At 41.2% G+C, this 18,740-nt stretch overlaps 1 protein-coding gene across 2 annotated transcripts in view; it reads left to right on the top strand.

Moving 5' to 3' along the window:
• The window catches only part of LOC103181292 (alpha-1,3-mannosyl-glycoprotein 4-beta-N-acetylglucosaminyltransferase B), a 94,979-nt gene that overhangs the window by 66,478 nt on the left and 9,761 nt on the right, over window positions 1-18,740 (top strand). For both annotated transcript variants that reach the window (XM_007897658.2, XM_007897660.2), the window contains exons 8-10: window positions 4,325-4,439; window positions 12,991-13,121; window positions 18,057-18,164. In XM_007897658.2, the coding sequence (XP_007895849.1) occupies window positions 4,325-4,439; window positions 12,991-13,121; window positions 18,057-18,164 (354 nt within the window). The remainder of the gene's footprint in view (window positions 1-4,324; window positions 4,440-12,990; window positions 13,122-18,056; window positions 18,165-18,740) is intronic.

Raw genomic sequence — 18,740 nt, 5'->3', positions numbered from 1 at the left:
CCTGTCTTCTCACTTTGTGTACATTGCAGACATATTGTTCCACGATTTCCTGAATGATGCAGTTCAGTGATTGCCTTGAATCCCATTGGCGGAGGTTTTCAATGATTGAGAAAGGGTGTGTTCGGCTTGCAGTCACCAGTGAGATGAATGTGTCACTTTTGATGGCCTGCTTGGTGGAGAGATCCATTAGTACAGTGTATCAGCTAATAGCAGTTGTTTGAGATCCCTGTGGCCCCTTTTACACATGCCTACTTTACATTGCACAGGCTTTTTGCAGCCCATTTACACTCCCCACTACCCCCACCCCCAGCACCATCACTAATTCATCGCTCTAATTGAAGGGAAGCTAAATGTTCGGAGAAGGTACACACAGAGAGAGCGAGAGAGAGAGAAGTAGAAATTGTGACTGAACTGTGTTTAATAATTAATTTGTTATTTCCCGGTTTGTTGCCCTCTGTGGATTATAAATACTCCAGGGTAACTATGTTGTCAAATATTCTGTTCTTACTTCGTCTTTGAGTCAAAAGATTGTGGGATCCAACCCCATGTCGGGACTTTGAGCTCACAGATTAAACCGAGGCTCCGTCTTCCTGTTCAGGTAGAAGTTAAAGATCCCACAGCGCTATTCGAAAAGGAAAGGGAGTTTCTCCTGATTGACCCAAATAAAATTGTCCTTCACTTCAGGCCTATTTGTGAGACATTACGTTGCAAATTCGCTCCTGTGTTGGCCTACAAAACACAAGGTCACTTCACCTTACAGTAAGAAGCTATATCAAATACACAGATTATTATAATCCTTGCATTTGGTATAGTGCCTTATCATATTGGAAAGATGTCTCAAAGCGTTTCACAGGATTTTTACTGTGAAATGGAGTGACTGTGTATTTGAAAGCAGTCCAACTGCACACAGCAACATCCCACAAACATTCATGAAAAAACTAGGCGGATAAGACCTCAGTTTAACGTCTCAAAAGAAGGACGGGTTTGACAATGCAGCGCACCCCATTACTGCATTGGAGTAGCAGCTTAGACGATGTGAGTTCAAGTATTATAGAACATGAAGAAATGGAATAGCAGCAAAAAATGTTGATGTTCTGCACAATTACTAAATCGAATCCTTTCTGCCCAGGCGTATTTTCCCATCCCTTCATAAAGACTGGTCGTGGAGATGAACACCATCCCCAACCCCACCTCCAACTTCAACACAGTGTTTGGGTTTTCAAAATTGTGCATCTGCCACTTGACAAGTGCCTTGTTTTGACTGTGCTCCCCCATCCCCAACCAATATTTGACTATTTGCCTCACAGGCTTCTAGTTGAGTTCAGTCAGCATCCTAATTTTAACTGGATTGAAATGCCCAGCTATTTGTTAGAGGTAATAATACAACACAGAAACCTGTGGCCACAACTACTGTTGAATGGGTGGAGGCAGAGGATGGAATCTTTCACATTGGATAATATATTTTTCCCAATATACTTGTCAGTCCATCAGATATAATCACAACAAAATGAAAGCTAATAAAATGAAGCCGCTGGAACAGACTGTTAAAATCCTATTGTCTCAGTGCTTTTTCGGAGGCCTTGCATCAAGACTGCCTTTCACCACCTGTCTAGTTATTTTATCTTTCATGGATTATGCTCTTCTTCTTTTGCTTGTGTCTATGTGCCCAGATACTTGGTGCTTTTATTTCGCTGTTCAGTAATGTCTTTGTTCATCAATAAAATGGGGGAGGGGGGAAAAGAAAAGATATCTGCACTACTGCAGTGTAAATGCTGTAGCTTTACACATCCTTTTGGAATCTATTGAGGCATTCACAAGGGTCTCACAGGAGCCTGCCAAGAGACCAATAATGTAGCCATGATGCAACGATAATAGTCGGCCATATGATCCGTCTGTGAAGAAATGAGATGTTATTGTTCCTTGTGTCTGTTAAAGTAGCTCCAGTTCCTCCTGGTAATTGTGTGGTTGTGAAGCCTGGAGTATTTCAGATGATTCAGTTACAGATTCTATTCGACGGTACTTTCGGTGAGACAGAGGGAAGAAAAACTTAAAACATCAAATATGACAGGTGCTTTTAGCATCCTCATTCTTAATTCATGTCATAAACACAAACTTATTTATGCAGCGTAATGTTCCTATTTGTTACTGTTACAGAGAGTGTTAGCTAGCAAATTTTTGCTCTTTGTCTGGTCATTTAAAAGCTTTTCAGTGGTGTTTTTTTTTCTCCTTCTCCCAAACAATAAGCACACCAGCTGCTTTCAGTGAAACAAATGTCAATAAGATCTGTGTAAAAAAACTGAAATCATCAAAGTAAAATGAGTTTTGAAACTATACAGAGAAATTAATTATAGATTTATTGCTGTGCGCAATTGGCTGCCACACAAATACACAATCAATTCACTTTACAGTACATTGTGTGAAGGGTTTTGAGATGTTTATAAGATGTGAAAAGCGCTATATCAAATGCAAGGATTATTATTATAGGTGTAAGCGATCCTTTCTATATACTTGCTATATACTTCTCAACTGCTAGAAAGTCCCACATCAGGTTTGGATGTGGTAATGGATGTGGGACTTTGAGGGACTTTCTAGCAGTTGAGAAGTATATAGCAATTCTCGCACTGACACTCAATGATGTCCCTGATAACCTTGCACATAGATCTAACTTTTAGGTGTATCGCTGGAGTTTTTTGCTGGTATCTCACAGTCCCACATCCACTACCACATCCAAACCTGATGCGGACAAATAGATATGTAGAAAACTGGCATTCTACTGTAGTGGAAGCACACAATATAAAAATGAAAGGATCGCTTACATCTATAATAATAATCCTTGCATTTGATATAGCGCTTTTCACATCTTATAGACGTCTCGAAGCACTTCACACAATATACGGTAAAGTGAATTGATTGTTGGTTGTATTTGGTTAATAGATATACAGCACATTAAGGGAAAACAAACTGATCGAATTCTTGAGTGCTCTGGCCACCAGGAGATAAGTGATGGCCACCTTCTAGGAGACACTTCAACAATAGGTGGCAAACTCACTGTCTATGCCTCTGAGATCCCATTTAATTTTTTTCATGTACTTTATAGCATTGAGATCCACGCTGTGCTGCAAATCTTTGTGATGCACAAAGTAATATCCTTTTGATTGCCTTTTAATTATGTCCTAAAGCAGCTAAAAATGGAAATCCAAATTTACCCAAGTAATAGTGCATAAACTGGATGGTTGACAAGAAAAAGAAACAAGTTACATTTTCTTCAAAACAGGATTTTTGTATTTTAAATGTCCCACCTGCATTATTTATAGCTTTTTTGTGAAATTGAAAGCGTCAACTATTCTCATGCCTCAAGTTGTGCTGTGAGTTTGTGGGCAGTTTTATTTTGTTTTGGGTAACAGTCGGTCACCCCAACAATGGATCACAGCACAGGATCATAATCAATGCACTATACTGAACATCCAACTACCTTAGCATTACCATGAGCTTTATTGAAACAGTCATCCTCTTGGAAATGCAGTGAAACTCTGATAACTCATCACCCTAAGGGAAAATGGTTAAATGACTACTTTTCAGAGTTGACGAGTTATCCAGAGCACAGTATTTCAAAAGTACAAAGTATTTGAATCTGCCCGAGAAAGAAATTAAATTTCTTTAAATTTTTCTTAATTCAAAATACTCACATAAGTGTTAAAGACATTTACAGTGGCTCATATACAAATACAAAAACTGAATGGTGAACATGAACTATGTGGATACATAAACTACAAGCAAGCTGATAACACAACACATAGCACAAAAAGGCCACAGACACAAAAACACTAGCTGATTAGAATACTGATAACTGATCAGAAGTTTAAAACTTAAGCATAACCCAAACAAGGTCACAGGAAAGGGAACCTTTTACCTGCGCACTACACCACTTGAATGAAGTTAGCGGAAGGAGGAAGACGGGGAAGTACAGTACTCACCTCACCTGAGACATATGACATTTTCATCCCTGTTAAAAATTCCTGAATTGCTTTGAGATTTGAAGACCAAATAAAATAATGAGTTATCAGAGGTATGTAACATGGAGACACCATCTTAAAAGTGTGAAAACCTGACTAGTTATGAGATATCCAAGGTGACTAGTTATCAGACGAACATAATTAACATTTCTTATGGGAAATAGCGGAATATGAATGAGTGACTGGTTATGTAGGGTTAACAACTTATTCCAGGGGCGAGTTTTCAGAGGTTCACTGTAGTTTCATTTCTTTCAAATGTCTTGCTCGCTTAAAGAAGACTTACTGTTTGTTTCTTTTTGTCTTTGTTACAGTTAGAGGATGATATTATAGCAAAAAACAACTATTTACAGACCATAAAAAACTTTGCACAGCAGCAGCCTTCTGATGATTGGATGATCCTGGAGTTTTCCCAGCTTGGATTTATTGGTAAAACAACTAACTATACTGTAGTCAGATCATTTTTATATGTGGAAGTGGGTCCATTTGGGACTGAATGTTCAGTAGGTATTTGAAAACTGCTTTAAATATTCTTATTTCTCAGAAAGTCTTTAATGAACTGTAATGAACTTTTATGAAATCACTTTCTCAGTTGGCTCAGGATAGATCTCATGCAAAACCATGCCATACAGACTGGAGAAGTTCCCAGGCCTGGGATGAATTGGATAATCTCAGCGGGGGAGTAGAGCAGTAAGGCTTCAGCACCTCAGGTTAGGGAAGAAACACGTGAACCTAATTTAGGTCACTATCATTGGCCTCTACTAAAAAGTGATCAAGTGTAGATGAGTGTGGGACAGGATCCAGCTCAGCTGTGATATCCCCACAGACTGCCAGCACTGACTGTATAAGATCACACACAACTTCTCGGACGTCCAGCCTCTGGAATCGTCCAACGTTTTTTCCCTCCAGCCTCTGGAATCAATCTCAATTTTGTTTGAGATGTGACAGTGGCACTACAACAACAATTTGCATTTATATAGTGCTCCACGCGGGTCAGTGTCTCAGAGCGCTTAACGGCAGAGCCCGACACCGAGCCAGGGGGAGGGAGGAGGTGACCGTAAGCACAGTCGAAGTGGAAGGATCTTCACTGAGACATTATGTAGAGAAAACCAAGACCCAGGTGGAATCTTGACTCAAATCTCACATTGGCTTTCATTTTGGGTGCTGTTGTCATCGGCCAACAATGACATCTGAAATCTCACATTGTCCAGAATTTTAACAGAGATTGAGTTGCCTTTTGTATGAGCTGACAAAATGAAATAGAAATAGATTTTCATTTCTAAGTATATTCAGCCGTGTCTTGATATTGGAAACAAGGTCTTCATTCACGTTTCGTGCCTTAACAAAAATACAAAAAGGCTTGTGTTTTTCGTTCGCAATTGTTTCCAAAAGAAAATGCTAACTGTTAATCATATTATAAAACAGAGAGTTATTTTGTAGGATTTTTGTACTTTAAATACAAAAGAGCTGTACTGTATTTCAGAATTTGGAGCAAAATTCAGTTTGCAGAAATGCTATCAAGTTTCGTACATTTTACATCCTCAATAGGGTGTAGCTTTTAAGGAACAAATTGAAGTCTACTTCCACAAATGAATGCTGACATTTGAGCCGCAACATCCTCCATTTTCATAGCTACTGCAATATTGCAAATCTTTAAACATGAAACAGATTTCAGAAACCTTTAGGAGCCTGGGTTTGAAAGCTTACTAATGGTAGAAATAATATGATCACACAAAAGTCATGTTTTAAAATCAGCTTGTTTCTCTTCACAAACTGCTCGAGAATGACATACTTGTCTTCACGATATTTTAATGAACAGCATAGCATCCTATCCAACACATTGGTCTGTTACTTGATAGCCCCGCTCACAGTAGGTGCCTTGTTGTTCGTATCTTCATACTTTTCACATTTATTAATGTTTGCCCCTTTTTAATTGAAAAGAGGATCAGGTGTCAGCCCACAAACAGCCTGCTGCCCAGCTGGTGCTTTGTTGATGACCACATTGCTTAAAGCTGCAGTATCAGTTTCCCAGTTATCTATCTTACATCAATCAATACATTTCAGTGGTCTTCATTCAGCAACTCATTCTAATTACATTTGGTGATACCATACTGAAAATGCTGCTGGATTTATAAAAGAGACTGTCTTTAAACAAGCAAAGAATAGACAAGCTGGGGTTCTGCTGTCTTGAGGAGAGCTGTCTCAGCACCTTAAAGAAGTATCCCCACCCTGTGGAACTCCGTCTCACAGTCCCTTCGCCTCGCCCATTCCCTTGCCTCCTTGAAGGCCTAATTCAAGAACTTCCTCTTCGAACGGTCACCCTCCTACCCCCACCTTCCCTGCCCCCTTCTTGATCGGATGCAAATCCTTAACTGTCCAGTGCCTTGGGATGATCTCCTGGCTTGAAAGGCGCTATACAAATGTGATTTGTTGTTGTACATGAGATTTTAAATGGGATTGCAAAAGTAAACGCAGAACAATATGTTCCGATACACTGAGACATCAGAACAAGAAGGTCACAGGTTCAGGGTTGCAAAGGGCCAATTCAGGACATTTATCAGGAAGTATTTCCTTCATTAATGACTGGAACAGATTACTAAAAAGGGTGATTGAGGCTGATCCCAGCTCAAAGTATTATGCAGACATACTTATCTGTTGCAAATTCTAGCCATGTAATCACTTTTTCAAGCATTGTTGTTTTTGAGTGTTTCCTCTTTTTATTTCGATGAAATTGCTGATGACTGTTGCCAAAGATTTGCAAACTAGGTATTTCTTTATCATAAGCTATCTGATCCAAGCACACTCCTAATGTAAGCATAACAAATTGAATTTACATTGAATATGAGCCAACAGTTGAGGGCCATCGAGGAGAATGATTGAGTTGAGAGCCAGAGAAATGTCTGACAGCTTGATGCCTAAAGAAAGAGACTGAAATGGGAGGATGGTGTAAAGTGTGCTTTGGAAGTATGAGATAAAATAGTCTAAAGAGCCTTTTTCACTGTCTTTAAATAGTGTATTGGTCAGCAGAAGGAAGATCAGCCGGAAAAAACACATGTCAAGTCTGTCTTGTGATGTTGGACACGAGCAAAACATTGTATTTTTTGCAGCGCAGCAATATAGTTTGATTCAAACTGCATTTTGACATTGCAGTGTATAGCCAGACTACATTACACTGTGCTTAATAATAATGTTGTTGTTGTATAGTGCAGGGGTGCACGTGGACCTGGGGTGTACCAGAGGTGAGGTACACATCTGGTTTGTGGCTGTAGTTGCCCAAAATCATGGGCATGGCATGCATACAGGCACAGAAAGTTTCCAGCACTTCTTGGTAAGTGCTGGAAACCCCGGCCAAAGCAGTCACGTTGACTGTCCAGCTTCCTGAAGACTGCACCCAACTGAAAGCTGCCAGTGAATGTTAAAAGCTGGAAGTAATGTCAGCAAATGACCCAGAAGCACTGAGCAGTGGCTATTTGTATCAATCGACCTGTTCTAACATGGCTCTGATTTTACAGATTCAATCACAGGCCAGTGTTGAGGTCTGACTGTACGATAAATGCCAACGAATGCTGGCCAAACTTTTTTCTCTGCATGTTCTTTACAAAAAAATTTCCAAAAGGTTAAACAGGTTTCTTACTTTATGACTCTGTCTTCAATTATCTACTAATATAAGTAATGGTCCTTGCATTTGATATAGCGCCTTTCATATCGGAAGCACATCCCACAACATTTCACAGGAAAGTGTAGTGACTATTTTGTAGGCGAATGCATCTACCCACATTCAAATATATCTCTACTGGGAGAATGTGTAACTTAAGTTACAATGGAAGCATTGTACAATGGAAAGATATAGTACTGAATAAGAGTAGAGAATTTCACCTCCAGTAAATGAACAATGGGGTTGACCACATCTTTCAGAAGCTACTGTCCCAGATCAACCTTTTCGTTCACTAGTTAGTGTTGCACGGCTGAGTTTCCATGCCTCCAGGCTAGCATAGAGAGAAAACACAGTCGCTGTAGTGAACTTGAAAGCTCTGTGATGGAGAGGCATCTGCCTACACATAATCTGAGTGATTAACACCAGAGTACAGTACTTTCATCTTTGCACTCGTCTATTCATCTAAAGACGAGTCCTGTGGAGTCCTGTAGCTCAGTGGTTAGAGCACTCGCCTTGCAAGCGAGACACCTGGGTTCAATTCCAGGCAGGGCGAAACCTTGGGCAAGTTTCCTTACTCCTAATAATAATCCCTCCAAAACAAAACAATGATAAATTGGTCATTTCCAATCCACGACTGTTTGTGGGACACTGTTATGCGCAATTGGCTGCCGCATTTTGCCCACAAATATATGGTCAATTCACTTTACAGTCTATTCTTTGAAGCGCTTTGAGACGTCGAGAATACGTGAAAAGCGCTATATCAAATGCAAAGATTATTTATTATTATTAAAGAAAGGAAGTTCCTGGTTAAAAAAAATTGTATTCTTTTTTAACACCAAATCACATTGAAACTGCAAATTTATTACAAGTAAATAAAGAACTGCAATCACAAGCAGCACAGAAAATCTGGAAACTAAAATCCTCACAGAATCCATTTTAAAAGATCATTGACAGCAGGATTCCTGTGTGTGATGTACTGAAGTCTGGCCATTATACCCAGGAAATGGTTGCGACAGTGAGAATTTTAACAACCTCTAATTGCTCTAAATGATCTGATCTTGGCTTTCCTTCGCTCATATCTATGCTCAGTGCACAGGAAATGACAAAGCACAACTTCATCTACTCAGGCTAGTAGGTTTCATGGTGCCTTGTGAGTCTAGCATCTTTCTGTGTAGTGCAGTGTGCAGAAAGTGATGTCAGTGGTGACCTGATATGAATAATAATAATAATCCTTGCATTTGATATAGCGCCTTATCACATCTTTGAGACGTCTCAAAGCATTTCACAGAATATACTGTGTACTGACTGTATATTTTGTGACCGAAACGTGGTGACCTGATGACCAGGAAGTCAGCCATCTTTTTAGTGCAGTGATGTCAGTGAGGTCCTATGATCAGTAACTTCACATTGTAGAGGCACTGACTAACTGCGCGCACCATTATAAAGTGGGATTTTATGGACCCCCAACTACTGTGTTGTAATGGGCCTCTACTATAGTTGTGGGAAGGGGTGTATCACTCCCAAACGTGTTGATAATTAAAGATAGGTTTAAATTGTACCTTTAGGGCAAGTGATAATTATCATTACCATGTTCTGGACCCCTAGAAACATTCTATCTCTAATAGCCCCTCAACCAATTTCTTTGCCAAATAGTTATTCAGTCGCCTCTTGGATTATCCGACAGATGCATGGACAAACATAAGTTGAGGAGTGAGAGAAAGGGAAGTGTTATTTATTTCATAAACCTTTCCATTAATAACTCTCCCGCGTATTTATGTGAACAGAATAAAATAAAGTTTATGATAGTTGAGTCTATTTGAAAAATTAGTGTGAGTAGAAGAGACTTTTTCAAGGCTGGCAACATAATATTTATCAATAAGTCTCTGCAGGTGGCCGGGGATACGTGCTTTTAGATGGGTGTGCCAGCCCAAACCCACTAGATTGTAAAGATATCAAAGGTGCTCGAAGCAAAACTACTTAAGTATGCAAATATGCAATCTGAAAATTCCCCCTAGTTTGTACAATTCAAACCTACCTTTAATTAAGTTTTGTCTTTACAATTTAAGATTATGCCAAACTGTAGAAAAAAATCTTCAATTTGAGAGTGAATTTGGAAGGAATCTTTCTGCAGTTCTTAAAGCAATCTGCTGGCTTTAGGATTTTTCCCCAATTCTTAAGACAAAATAGTCCTGGACGAGGTAGAACTTAGAGCCTAAATACAGTTTTGATTACAGGATTGAAGGCTATAAAGATTGATATAAATGATCAAATGCCCAAAGAAGATGTTAATTCCTGTATTGCTGGAATACACCTGTGTTTTACTACTTGTTGATCTTTAAGGATTGAGCAAAATACACTTTCTTCCCTCAAGTGAATTCATGGGTGAGTTTATGGTAAGCCAAACAGCAAGGTGGAGCAATAGTCATTTCTTATAATTGCTGAGTTCCTGTCACTGCGTGGGTTGTTTGAAGTCACTACTTGAATGCAGACAGGACTCTCTCCCATAGGGAGGGAGGGAAGTCTTTAATTCCCCATCTGCATTGCATGTTTACTTGCCATTCATTTGGAGAGCAGAACTGTCAGAAGCCTCAGGAGCAAAGGGTTAGTTTATATTCTTCACAAAATAATTGATGTGGGTCGATAGAAGACATTTACTTGAAATTTTGCTAGATTTTAAAAAGAGGAGAAACTTGGGAGGGAGGAGTTGGAAACATAGCTAGTACTTGGTACATGTTAAAATTGAGAACGTATTTTCAAACTAAAAAGAGGACACAGGTTCAAAATTGACTTTGAGCTAATCTCCTAGAAATGCGACATGCGTAGAATGCAATTCTATGGAAATTATTCTATCTTATTTACAGAATTGGCCGCTCCTGTAATCAGGATAATGTCAATGGAAGCGATCTAATCTGAATCCTTCCTTAAAGAAGTGGCTTGAGTTTCTAACTATTCAACTGCAGTGAATGTCCTAAATAAATTAAACAATGCTGAGGTAAAAAGGTAAAAAGAAGCTAAGGTCAACAGGGAGTACATTTTATTCAAAGCACTCCCACTAGAAATAGGGCAAAACAACACTTTATTGAAACAGTGCTGCCCTGTAGTAAATTTAATGAGGGCAGGAGCTTTGGGTAAGTCTGAGAGCTAATCTGTTGTGGAGTGAAGTTACCTTCAGTGAAAAGACCATTTAAGGTTACAGAGTGGAAACTTTTCTGCATGGAAATCATACAATATTAGGGCACAAAGGCTCGTGTTTCTCTCCACATCAGCCACCTAGTCTAATGTGTCTCTTCCCATACCCTTAACTATTCTTTTGCAAGCATCTACTGGATATAATTCCCTTTAAAACGAATTTACGGATTCTGCTTCAACAATGCTTTTGCAGCAGAGAATTCTACATTCCTACTACCCTCGATGCAAAGAAATTAATCACCAGCCAGTGGAAATATTCTATTGCTATTTATTCTATAACAATCTTGAAGGCCTCTATTAGGTCACCCTTCAACCTTCTTAGGTCCAGTGAAAAAAGTCCCATGTTTTCATGTCTCTCTTTATAAGTGAAACCTTGATAACATGGTACTAATGCTGATAACATTCTGTGTCATTTCAAAGGTACATCTATTTCTCCCAGTATCATGGCCAACAATCCCCGAGATAAAATTGATCATCTACTTCTTGGCTGTTTGTGGGATATTGCTCTGGCCAAGTTTACCTACAAATCCACAGTCTCTAAACTTTACAACAAAAACAACAAATTACACTTGTATAAGCACCTTTCATGTTGGAAAGATGTCCCAGATGTCCCAGGACCACTAGGGGTTTTGGACTCAAGCTGGGATTTGTGGTCAGAAGGGGAGGAGGGCAGGGGGGCCAAGGCATGGTCGAAGAGGAAGATCTTCAGACTGGACGAAGGAGGCAAGAGAGGGGGTGAGGCGGAGGGATTGCGCGATAGAGTTCCAGAGTGTGGGGGCAGAGATGCTGAATGCCCGACCGCTAATGGTGGGAAGTGTGGGGGCCCTGAAGCAGGCCAGTGTCCGCTGAGCAGAGGGAACGGACAGGCTGATATGGGGTTCTGAGGTCGGAGAGGTTAGGGGGGAGCAAGACCGTGGAGGGCCTTGAAGGTAAGAACAAGGGTTTTGTACTTGATTTTCTGAGGAATGGGGAGCCAGTGAAGCCAGGCAAGAACGGGATGATAGGTTTCCGGAGCCTGATGTAGGAGAGGACACGAGCTGCAGAGTTCTGAATAATCTGTGGGGTGGGGGAAGAGTTGGGAAGTCCAGTGAACAGGCAGTTTGCGTAGTCAAGCCAGGACGTAATGAAAACGTGGATCAGGGTCTCGGTGGCCTGCAGTGAGTGGCAGTTGCAGAGGCAGACAATGTTGCAGAAGTGTGGAAAGGCAGAATGGGTCACGGCATGAATGAAGAGTTCGAAACATAGCTGAGGGTCGAAAAGCACACTGAGGTTTTGGATTGGCTCGGTGAGGTGACTAGTGCAGCCATGAATGATGATAGTGTCAGCAGCTGAGGAGAGGAGGCCGAGCAGGAGGCCCTCTTTCTTACAGTCAATTCTACGAAGTACTTTAAGATGTTTAAACAACGTAATAAGTAAGATGCTATATCAAATTATTATATAGTTATCTGTAGATTAGGAATTAATTTCACAGAATGTCGATGGTTGTGGGTTAGTACAATGTTTACAAAAACAACAACAACTTACACTTATACAGCGCCTTCCATGCACAGGGCAGTGTCTCAGAGCTCTAAACAGTGGTGGAGCCTGACTCCGAGCCGGTGGGTGGGTGATGGAGGAGGGGAGGTGGCAGTAAGCATGGTCGAAGAGGAAGGTCTTCAGGCTGAACTTGAAAAAGGGGAGAGCAGGGGCAAGGCGGAGGGATTGAAGGAGAGAGTTCCAGAATTTGGGGCTTAGTGGCTGAAAGCGCGAGCTCCGACGGTAGGGTGGGGGGTGCGAGGGACGAGCAGGAGGCCGGTGCCAGTCGAGCGGAGGCGCCGGGTGGTGGATTGGGGGTGTGGGGAGGTAGGGAGGTGCCAGAGAGTGAAGAGATTTGAAACCTGCAGGTGACTGGGTGGGGGCAGGAGGAGAAACCATTTGCAGAGATGAGATGGAGGCAGTTGGTTAAGTAGGTATCCAACTATGCGAGTGCGGTCCCACTAAGGTGGTTGAGGGAGGAGAGGCGGTGGAGGAGGATGGCGTGGTCAACTGTGTCGAACATGACAGAGAGATCCAGGAGGCTCTTCAGGAGGTTTACATAAGCCCAGAAATGTATGGAATGGTTATATTAAAAATAATTTCTTTACTGTTTTGATCCAGGAAAGTTGTTCAAGAATGCTGATCTGCCATTAATAGTGGAATTCATTATCATGTTCTACAAGGACAAGCCTATAGACTGGTTACTCGACCACATATTATGGGTGAAGGTGTGCAATCCTGAGAAAGATGCCGTAAGTTTGTTTCTCTTTCTTGATCGGTGCCTCAGGCACCAACACCAAATGTAACATGCAATAAACATCTGTCAACTGTACTTTTTTCAATCTTGTGTCCATTTCAGCACTAAACATTGATCAGCTAAAAGGGTATCTGTCTTCAGTTAATGAAGAAAGACGACATCAGCTCCTCCAAGTCAGACTGTGGATGATAATGGGGTGGGGGACGGGGATAGAGAATAAGGATTGTAAACACAGTGAACAATTTGGTTAATTTTTAAAACATACGGATTCTTTGATGTGGAATTCAGATGTTAAGCACGTGTTTAAGGCATAATAGAATAGTGATGGAAAAGGGTACTTCCCCGTCCCCATCGGATTGATTTCAAAATCGTGGCCTTCACCTATAAATCCTTTCATACCCTAGCTCCTCCCTGTCTCTCTGATCTTCTCCTAACTCACTCCTCTGCTCGTCCACTCCACTCAGCTAACTTGGGTCTGTTGTGAGTTCTCCGCCCTCTCAGTGCCATTATCAGTGGCTGAACCTTCAGGTTTTGTGCTCCTAACCTCTGGCTAGAAGACAGACCAACCAAACTAGCTATCTTGTTCTTTATATACATACTTTATACATATACTCTTTTACCCAATAAGATGATGTGTATTTTATACTGAGCAAGGAATGGTTGGTGATGACCTCAGGCCAGTTAAATGTTTTGCTTGTCTGCTTTATGCTGTGTAGCTTTTTGCTTTTCAAATTGTACACCAGTTCCCTTTGCTTCCCATTTGTCAGTTTTCAGTCTGAGCTCAGTTGATAGCGCTCCTGAGTCATGAATTATGTCAGTACATCGTTTAGGATGACATTCCAGGTCAGTGGTGGGGTAGAGGTGCATTGTTGTAGCTGTCATCCTTTGGATGTGATGTTAAAACAAGGCCCAATCTATTTGTTCAAGATATGTTGTGACATTAAAGAGGCTAATATTCAAAAAGAGAAAAGAGTTTCTGCCGGTGTCCTGGCCAACAATCCTCTTGATAAAGTTAGTAATTCACTTCCAGGCTGTTTATGGGACATTGCTGTGTGTAAATTGGCTGCCGTGTTTGCCCACAAAATACACAGTCAGTATATCTCATTAAATCCTGTGAAGCGATTTGAGACGTTTTGAATAAGTGATCAAGTATATGATATATAATGCAAGAATTATCATTATGATATGACACATCCAGGATTCGTTATTTACAAATCTTTTTGGTGATATTGCAATTTATACCCTATTATCCCTGCTTGCCTTCACAGTTCTGTGGTAGATATCAATCAGTGTAATTCAAAGCCCTTTGTATTTTAGCCAATTCTCCATTTTGTGTTCTTTACCTCCCACCAGCTTCATCACATTCATTATTATAACAACAATAATAATTAGACCTACCCAAACCTTCTGCCCTCACGTCCTCTGTTTCATTAAGGAGGAGAGAGGAGAAGTCAGCGGAGATAGAGCAGGAGGGGTGAAGTGCAGGTTGAAGTCACCTAGGATGAGGAGATATTTGGAGCAGAGGGAGAGGGAAGGTAGGAGGGTGGAAATGTCCGAGAGGAAGGTGGGGGGAGGGTTTGGAGGGACGATAGGCAAGGAGGATTTTGAGGGAAAGGTTGGAGAAGTGATAGTGGGTAAGGTGCTCAAAGGAGGGGAAGGTTCCGGAGGAGTAAGGGGATAGACCGAGTGGGAACCGGGAGACAAGAGCCACAACCTCACCATGGTGGTTAGGTTGTCGGGTGTGGTGGAAGGTGTAGCCAGGTGGTGTGGCCTCGGTCAGGGGGAAGGTGTCGCCTGGGATGACGCAGGTTTTGGTGAGAGCGAGGATGTCAATGTTTTTGTCGACAATGAGGTCTTGAGCGTTTTGCTGGAAAGGGATTGGACATTTTGTAGATCGATACGGAGAGGACAGCTGGTGGTGTAGGAATGGGCGAGACGAGGCAGGGTTGGGGGGAGGATTGACAGAGAGGGTAAGGATGTGGATCATGCCAACCCTTCAGGGATCAATGGGCTTTGCACCGGAGGTGGAGGATGGGGCAGTCAGGGCGGTTGCTGTTGGACAGCCAGCAACGTCTGCCACTGTGGGCACAACAGAGGATTCAAAGGCTAGAGCAGAGGGAGGGCGAGAGAGGATCGAGCAGGGATAGGAGGTGGGGAAGGCGGTGATAGAGAAGGGTTGAGTGGGGTTTGTGGAGAGAAGGGGACAGGGGTTGTCCTTGATCCCCACCACAGGAGCCCTGCTCCAGGTAAGCGCCTTACCTGTAGGTCTTGTTCTCCGCTCCAGGCAAGCCACCGTGGGAGGCAGTGAGCCCAAAAGCTCCAGGCTTCAGGCTTCCTGCATCGCTCAAGTCACACTCAGTGGTTCCCACTCGTGGTTTTTTCCCCTGTTTTTGCAATCATGTTTGGGAACATCCTCACAACACCAGCCTCCTGTCCAACGCCATTGTGAATAGAGGTAGAAATAAAGTAGAATTAGTGAAGGCAAAGTATCTCATTCCCGCCCATTGAGTTGGTGACTCAATAAATCCATCCATCTTATTTGATGCCTTAAAATGCCATCTATCAGAACTTGTATAGTTCACACTTGGTCAGTAAGTAAACACATTTATTTCCACAAAATATACCTACACTTCCACCACATTTAATAGAAATCAACAACAACAACAACTTCCAGTTACATAGCGCACTTCAGGCGGGGTAGTGTCCGGGAGAGCTTCAATCAAGGAAAATTTATTTTTATGTCCTTTTTACTGAACTATGGATGAAAATCACATTGCGATTAATGTGAGAAAATAACTTCTGCTTATGCTATTTTGTGCTATTGAACTATGTTATGTTTTTGAACTACTGTTTATGTGAATTGAAGAATTATGTATCACCACTATTTTACCACATGGTCAAACCTGTGGTATTCCTAAATGTGTCCTGTTTCCTAATTAAGGAATGGTTTCAAAGTGGGTGGTACACTCACTCTCCCTCCTAATAACGATAGCGCACAAGCTGTTGAAAAATGCACCATCGTGGATTCCATTCAGCAGGGATTTTCCCAATTTATTCAGGAATACCCGCTAACTCAACCTGGATTAGAATCCCATGATTAAATCAGAAAGCCCACTTTCAACACTTACAGACTTCAGTGGAGGCTTTGCTGAAATCTCCAAGCCCAGCAATCTGTTTACCAAGCAGTTATTACCTCTTTTAATGTGCGCTACAGCCACAAAAAGAATTAGTATAAATCAGACAGAAGATTTATGCAACACCTGGTTTATTGATTTTACATTCTTCAAAGGTATTTGCTCCCAAGATTCAATGTGCGTAATGTGTATTGTTAGTGATTACTACACTCAGCCAATGTAAATTTTGTTGGAATACCGATAGCATGAGATGGCTAGGGATTTAGGTGTGAGCAATCTAATGGGTTTCTCAAAAACCTGGTGCGCAAATCATCTCAAGCAGCTGTAGTATTGCCATGAGATTTTTGACCAGCAGTGTGATTGTAATGCCTATCAGGAGAGTTTGATTTGTCCATATTCATTATGGGATAGCCTACCTTCCTGCGTTGAGGCACCATTTGTTCCTGTCCCTGATCCCACCAATCAAAACTCCCAACCCAGGATAGCAATGCACGTTCCTTTTGTCATTTTATTGAAATCTGAAAACCTTGAATATAAGGGGTACAACAAAGTAATTCTTCATTCAAGTCTATTTTCCGGTGGGGTGAAAATTGGGTCCTGTGAGGCCTTAATGCTCACTGGTGGTCATTATCACATCACGGGAAACTCTGCCATGTTGATGTGTGGCCATATGTGTGACACCACTGTCCATAGCTCTATCACGATTATTGGGCCTGGAAACAGCCCACAGCAGTCATTAGATTTGTTGGCAGGGTTTTCTTGTCGGTCTCACTCCTTTGCAGTATATGAAATGGGGCTTTCATGATCAACAGCAATGTGGAGTTAAGCTGGTAACCCACTAAGCAGCACACCACAGACCAGCATATCTAATGTAGCCTTGAGGTCAAAAATAATAATAATAATAATAATAACTCTTGCAATTGGTTTAGTGCATTTCACCTCAAAATGACGAATCAAAATGTTCACAAGATTTACAGTAAAGCGTAATGAACATGTATTTTTCAGGCAAAGGTGCAGCCAATTTGCCCATAGCAATGTGCCATGTGCCAAAGTGCCAGCAACGTGCCATTTTTCAGCGCCTTGTCCTCCCGACATGAAAGGCGCTCTATAAATGTAATTTTATTGTTGTTTTTGTTGATGTGCCATAAATATTTTGATCCCATGGTACTATTCGTAAAGCGAAGAGAGTTTCTCCTGGTGTCCTAACCAACAATACTCCAGATAAAATTGGTCATTCACTTTATAACTGTTTGTGTGATGATGCTATGTGTGTATTTGCTGTCGTGTTTGTCAACAAATACATAGTCATTGTACTTCACAGCAACAATCCTGTGAAGCACTTTGAGACATTCCAATTATGCAATATCACAGAAATATTATTGTCTTACAAGGGATTTGGTCAGAACTGTAATGCATTCAATATCAGTCACGGCATACCTTGGAATCATCTGTTAATTCTGGGCCTCATAACAGTAGCATACCTGATACAACTGTCGAGTTTGCCTACAAATAAGGATTGTTAGTATTATTATTATTAAACACAGCCGTTATACATCACAGAAAAATCCTGTGAAATGCTTTGAGACTTTTCGATGATATAAGTCTCTGTATGAAATGCAAGGATTATTATTGTTATCCGTGTTTCGCCCACAAATATACAGTCAATTCACTTTACAGCATATTCTGTGAAGCGCTTTGAGATGTCTAGAAGACGTGAAAAGCGCTACATCAAATGCAAGGATTATTATTATTATCACCTTAAGCATTGCTTCATGCATTTTTTTTCTTTCCTTCAGAAACATTGTGACAGACAAAAGGCCAATTTACGAATACGTTACAAGCCTTCCCTCTTCCAGCATGTGGGAACTCACTCTTCACTGGCTGGAAAAGTGCAGCCTCTAAAAGTAAGTTTTTAAAAAATATATATTCAATGCACAGCATGGAGTAAACAGAAAGAATAATAATAATAATCCTTGCATTTGATATAGCGCTTTTCACGTCGGGAGGACGTCCCAAAGCGCTTCACAGAATATACTGTAAAGTGAATTGACTGTATATTTGTGGGCGAACGCGGCAGCCAATTGCGCACAGCAATGTCCCACAAACAGTCATGGATTGAAAATGACCAATTTATTATTGGTTTTGGTTTTGGAGGGATTATTATTAGGTGTGTGGAGTAAGGAAACTTGTCCAAGGTTTCGCCCTGCCGGGAATTGAACTCAGGTCTCTCACTTGCAAAGCGAGTGCTCTAATCACTGAGCTGCAGGACTCCACAAGAATGTCGCACCATCTAAATTGAATTTGATCTGGCTTTCATAAGTTACTGATAGCTTTAGAAGTAAAATGGCATCATGGCTTATTATCTCATCCACATTCCTTCAGGTGGATATGAGGAGCAGTAAAACAAAGAGGTTCAATATTTGAAATGTTCCCTTAAAGTTGCAGCACCTTTTTTTCCTTTAATCAGCCAGAGGCCCATA

The sequence above is a fragment of the Callorhinchus milii genome, unplaced genomic scaffold (genome assembly GCF_018977255.1).
Source record: "Callorhinchus milii isolate IMCB2004 unplaced genomic scaffold, IMCB_Cmil_1.0 Scaffold1, whole genome shotgun sequence".
In the NCBI taxonomy this organism is placed as follows: Eukaryota; Metazoa; Chordata; class Chondrichthyes; order Chimaeriformes; family Callorhinchidae; genus Callorhinchus; species Callorhinchus milii.
Note: the sequence above shows the minus strand (reverse complement) of the source record. Positions and strands in the feature narration are given on the sequence as shown.